This window comes from Bison bison, unplaced genomic scaffold (assembly GCF_000754665.1).
Source record: "Bison bison bison isolate TAMUID 2011002044 unplaced genomic scaffold, Bison_UMD1.0 scf7180017864276, whole genome shotgun sequence".
NCBI classification, from domain to species: Eukaryota; Metazoa; Chordata; class Mammalia; order Artiodactyla; family Bovidae; genus Bison; species Bison bison.
This window is the reverse complement of record NW_011494848.1, coordinates 440,057-445,682: the sequence shown is the minus strand read 5'-3', so window position 1 is coordinate 445,682 and position 5,626 is coordinate 440,057. Positions and strand designations below refer to the sequence as shown.

General features: G+C 38.5%; 1 protein-coding gene across 2 annotated transcripts in view; it reads right to left on the bottom strand.

Moving 5' to 3' along the window:
• The window catches only part of PAAF1 (proteasomal ATPase-associated factor 1), a 41,575-nt gene that overhangs the window by 19,637 nt on the left and 16,312 nt on the right, over positions 1-5,626 (bottom strand). For both annotated transcript variants that reach the window (XM_010848845.1, XM_010848846.1), the window contains 2 exons: positions 4,441-4,539; positions 3,678-3,828 (listed from right to left, as the gene is read on the bottom strand). In XM_010848845.1, the coding sequence (XP_010847147.1) occupies positions 3,678-3,828; positions 4,441-4,539 (250 nt within the window). The remainder of the gene's footprint in view (positions 1-3,677; positions 3,829-4,440; positions 4,540-5,626) is intronic.

Below are 5,626 nucleotides of genomic sequence, written 5' to 3'. Positions count from 1 at the left end.
AAATTAAAAGACGCTTACTCCTTGGAAGGAAAGTTATGACCAACCTAGACAGCATATTAAAAAGCAGAGACATTACTTTGCCACCAAAGGTCCGTCTAGTCAAGGCTATGGTTTTTCCTGTGGTCATGTATGGATGTGAGAGTTGGACTATAAAGAAAGCTGAGCACCAAAGAACTGATGCTTTTGAACTGGTGTTCGAGAAGACTCTTGAGAGTCCTTGGACTGCAAGGAGATCCAACCAGTCCATTCTAAAGGAGATCAGTCCTGGGTGTTCTTTGGAAGGACTGATGCTGAAGCTGAAACTCCAATACTTTGGCCACCTCATGCAAAGAGTTGACTCATTGGAAAAGACTCTGACGCTCGGAGGGATTGGGGGCAGGAGGAGAAGGGGACGACAGAGGATGAGATGGCTGGATGGCATCACTGACTCAATGGACATGAGTATGAGTAAACTCCAGGAGTTGGTGATGGACAGGGAGGCCTGGTGTGCTGCAATTCATGGGTTTGCAAAGAGTCGGACACGAATGAGCGACTGAACTGAACTGAATAAATATTAGTAAAAAGCAGAGCAAATTTCATATTTCTATACAGGTTTCTAACAACTTTAATCAATTCAGTTCTCAGAACTGAAGTATCTTCTATTACTTGGAGGCAGCATATACTATTTCAAAGAAAGTATATTAGAGTTTGAAAAGAATGGCCCAAGTGCTGAAAATGTAATTTGGTTTCTGAAATAAAAGCATCTTTCCTACATTTGTAAGCACGAAACCTCAATCAATCAACTGAAATGGTGCTTCATTTGTTCTCAGTATTTTCAAAGATTATGAAAGACCTGGTGCTTACTACAAAAAATTAAAATTATGAATATATATATATATCTCCAAATTCAACAACCTTAATTAAATGGCCTGGGCAAGTAAAAAACTTCAAACTGATTAAAGCACACTTTAGAGCTACTTAGGAATTACATATTACAAACAGAACACTACTTTTAGTTTATTTTTTCATTAGAAAAATTTAGAAACACACGAAATCTTACCTCTGCTTGTTAATTAAATAATAACACTAATCCTTTAATTAAATATAGAATATGTATCTAAAAGTATTAGAAAAGACCAATTGCATAACAACTAAGATCAAAAATGTCTATTTTTCTATTAAAAATAACAATTTCTGCTTTTCACAGTTGACAACCATGTTACAACATCACAAGGTTCAACTTGCCTGGCAGAGTTTAAAGTGCAGTGTTACATTTTTAATGAATTATAATATACACTGTGCATTTATTTTATACCAGGGATTATGTTAATCACTCATATGCACCATCTCTTTTTTTTTTTTTTTGCACCATCTCTTTTAATACTACTATCCCCATTTTACACATGAGGAAATAAAGACTCAGAAAAGTTAAGCAACTTTAAAAGGCTTCACAGGCTGTGAAGTGGAAGAATTAAGATTTAAACCAAGATTTGTATGTCTCCAAATCCTAAGCTTAACCACTCTACTATACTGCCTCCCTTACTATCATGTTTCCATATACTAGTAGTAATAAACAAGCCAGGGACTTAAGCTAACAAAAGATTATCCTTTATAGCAGATCTTTATACAAAGCTGCTCTATTAGTGTCCTAATGATTCTTTGCAGTAAGCATCAGGTGATATTCAGTCAAGTCTTCCTTTCATATCTTGTTTGCCAAACTTACCTAGGCAACAAAGGACCATGTTCACTTTTGATACTATCTTCTGCTTTTCTTATTTAGTCACCAGTTGTGAAACTACTAAAGATCACAAATGCAGGTAATAATTCTTTATTCTGTTTTTTACATGATAATCTCAGAACTAGGAAGACTGTAGAAAAGGAGTCACACAGAGCAATCTGGAAGTCAACTGGGTAAAGACAATGACCCACACATGCTGCTAAGTTACTGGAGATTAATCTTGATTTTGGCTCCATATTTTTTAAGAACTGGTTGTGGTGGTTTGTTTAGTCGCTAAGTTGTGTTCGACTCTTTGCTACTCCATGGACTATAGCCTGCCAGTCTCCTCTGTCCATGGGATTCTCCAGGCAAGAATACTGGAGTGGGTTGCCATTTCCTTCTCCAGGGGATCTTCACAACCCAAGAATCGAACCTGGGTCTCCTGCATTGCAGGCAGATTCTTTACCAACTGAGCTATGAGGGAAGCACTTTTTAAGAATGACCAAGCCCAAACCAGTCACCTAAACAGAACTAACTGGGGAGGAGTTATTCAAGACCTGACAGACATTAGCCTGGATCTGACTAACTTTTGCAATTTCCCCTAAAAGTTTATTTCTGTTCAATCGAATTAAAAAAAAAACCTCTCAAGGAAAAAGAGTCAGGGTTGTTATACTCTAGAGAAGCCCCCACCCTAAAACTTTTCTTTTAAAAGAATGAAACAATTATACGAATAAAAGCTTAATTTACATCAGTGAACACTCTATATATAGTTCACTCTGAGCGACATGCATGATTCTTAAGGAGAACTGGGAGACTTAGGATTCATGTGGAGGGCACAGTCCATAACTGCAGTAACCCAAAGGTATTCTGACGTTGAGCATGCACTGATGCTGAATATACATCCTGTTAAGTTCAACATGCAGGGCCATGCCTTGTTTCACTGGAAAGTTGCCCCGTGCCTCACATCTTCAAGGTGGCCAGATCTGAGGTGAATCCCTCAGTGTTCCTCTAGACTCCCCAACTGTGCAGGCCACTTTGATGCTTCATTCCTGTCAGTTCTTTGGCCTGAATGTGAGGAAAGCTCTAAATATCCCTTCTATCCCCTCTCCACACCCATGTACTTGAGTCTAAGAAGAAAATTCATTTATTTGCCAAGGTTAACATATGCGTTTGCTAGACGATCTATATGTAATCTGACAAACCATTATAAAGAAAAATACTAAAACTTAAAAAAATCAACACACAAGTTATTTATAATATAGTCAGATACACAAGGCAAAAACACTGGATTAAATACCATTAAGTATAGGGTGATATATAACAAATTCTCAAATGGGTGGTGTAGATGACGTGTATTATGGTCCCAAAGGAGGGATCAAGGTAAGAAATTACTTGAGGATGTTTTTACAGTTTCAAAAATATCCAAACCCATAAAAATTAGAATGACATTTTATCACTTTTTTTTTTTTAACATTCCTAATTAAGGATAAAATGTCTAAATATCTTTTTTCCCAACAAACCAACCAATTATTTAAAGAGAGAAGATGTTCTCACTGTATCTCTACAATCTGATATCAGCAGGTTAGGACCAAGGTCTGACTCATGTCTGGTGAGGCAGCCATTTGCAACCCAGCTTTAATCTCAACTCAGCCAAAGGACTAAGGAAAACCAGTGGGCACACCTCTCTTTTTTCCCAGCACACAGTAGATGATCTCCTGTGGAAAACAGGAGATCATCTACTCCTTTTTTTAATCTTATCAATTGTGGAAAACAACTATCTATGTAGGGCAGTTAGTTCTAGATAGCAATAACAAAACTGGGTAGGAAAGGAATTTTTAATCCCTGGGGAAATACCACTTCACTTAAATAGCCAGTTAGATAAATTATTTCTGTTTTTGTGGATTACTAGATTCTGTCTTTTTGGTGCTTCATTTCTGGGGATCTAATTACAGAAGGCTTTAGGAAAAATCACTCTTCATACCTCCTTTGTGACCTTTGAAGGTCACCACACAGCTAGCATCTTCAGCTGACCATATCTTCAGCTGGGCATCCATTCCCCCACTCAGAACCACAAGGCCTGATGGGAAAAACCTGCAACAATTCACATCAAACACATGTCCTTCCAATACTCTCTGGAAAAACAAAAGAGAATTCCATGCTAGTTCTCTTGTTCATCCCTCGATGTCCTCTTACCTCCCATATCCTTGGTCCCTTAAATGATACATCTATATACTGTATTTTAAGACAAAAGAGATCCAAAGAATCTGTTTAGTTCATCTGTCTACCAGGTAATGTTCTAGGAGCTGTTGGCTCCCTTTCCTGGACTTTGGCTGTAGATGTTGTGAATTTGACCTCCAGAGCTCTCGCAGCTATCCATAACTCTATTTCTACACATAAGGAGCTGAGGAGGTTTGAGGGCTCTTTTACTTAAAATCCTCTGTACAGGTTGAGGGGCTCAGCCATACAGTCAGTGTAACAGCTACTCTGTCTTAGAAATGTATCACTGAAGGCAGTTCATATCAAGGGACCATCCAGACATTCACTAGCCAGGCTCTCCCACTGTTTCAGCCCCAATTTGTTCTGGCAAATCATCAAACTTGAGCCTGGTTCTCATATTAACAAGTGGAAGAACAAAGACCAATCAAAGTGTAGTGTTCCTACATTTTCAGAATGGGCCACTCTTCTTTCCATGGCCCAGTCTAAGGTTTCTCAGACCACCCTAAAAGTGTATCCAAAGCCTTTACTCTGAGCTCTCCATTGGAAGCCTGCCAGATCTTCATGCTCCCATCAGCGCTAGATGACACACCAAGGCCTCCTCCGCTGGAAATGTCCAGGCATGTTATCTGTTCAAAAGACAAAACCAGTGTTGTAACCAGTGTTACAAATAATGAAATGCTCTTCTTTCCTTGAAATGTTATAAACCTCTCTCAGTTCAAACTCCTCTAAGACTTCTTCAAGCCTGTGCTTCCCAACCCAAAGAACATGTATTTAATATGAAGGCTGAGTTATAGTCACTGATCTCCCAACAAGGCTAGAGCCAAAACTCTTTATTTCTCAAAACAAAAGATATTCTTGTAGTCATATATAACCTCCTGCAGTTTATATAACTGTAAAGTCCCTTATTCCCATATCATTTCCATAGTTTCCACCTTTTGCTATGTTACTTTAAAATAAAGATACCTCTCCTGATTCTTAGGAACCCACTTACACAAAAGACAGACTTCCAAGATGCACCAGAAGGATTCAAAGAAAAGCAAAGATGCTTCCAATTCACGACTTCACACTACCTCTGTAAAACCTTAATTGTGTTTGTGTATTTCAGAACAAGTAACAGAAAATTCAAATTGCCAACATCCGCTGGATCATCAAAAAGCAAGAGAGTTCCAGAAAAACATCTATTTCTGCTTTATTGACTACGGCAAAGTCTTTGACTGTGTGGATCACAATAAACTGTGGAAAATTCTGAAAGAGATGGGAATACCAGACCACCTGACCTGCCTCTTGAGAAACCTGTATGCAGGTCAGGAAGCAACAGTTAGAACTGGACATGGAACAACAGACTGGTTCCAAATAGGAAAAGGAGTACGTCAAGGCTGTATATTGTCACCCTGCTTATTTAACTTCTATGCAGAGTACATCATGAGAAATGCTGGGCTGGAAGAAGCACAAGCTGGAATCAAGATTGCTGGGAGAAATATCAATAACCTCAGATATGCAGATGACACCACCCTTATGACAGGAAGTAAAGAAGAACTAAAGAGCCTCCTAAAAAAAATAAAAATAAAAATAAAGAGCCTCCTGATGAAAGTGAAAGAGGAGAGTGAAAAAGTTGGCTTAAAGCTCAACATTCAGAAAATGAAGATCATGGCATCCGGTCCCATCACTTCACGGCAGATAGATGGGGAAACAGTGGAAACAGTGTCAGACTTT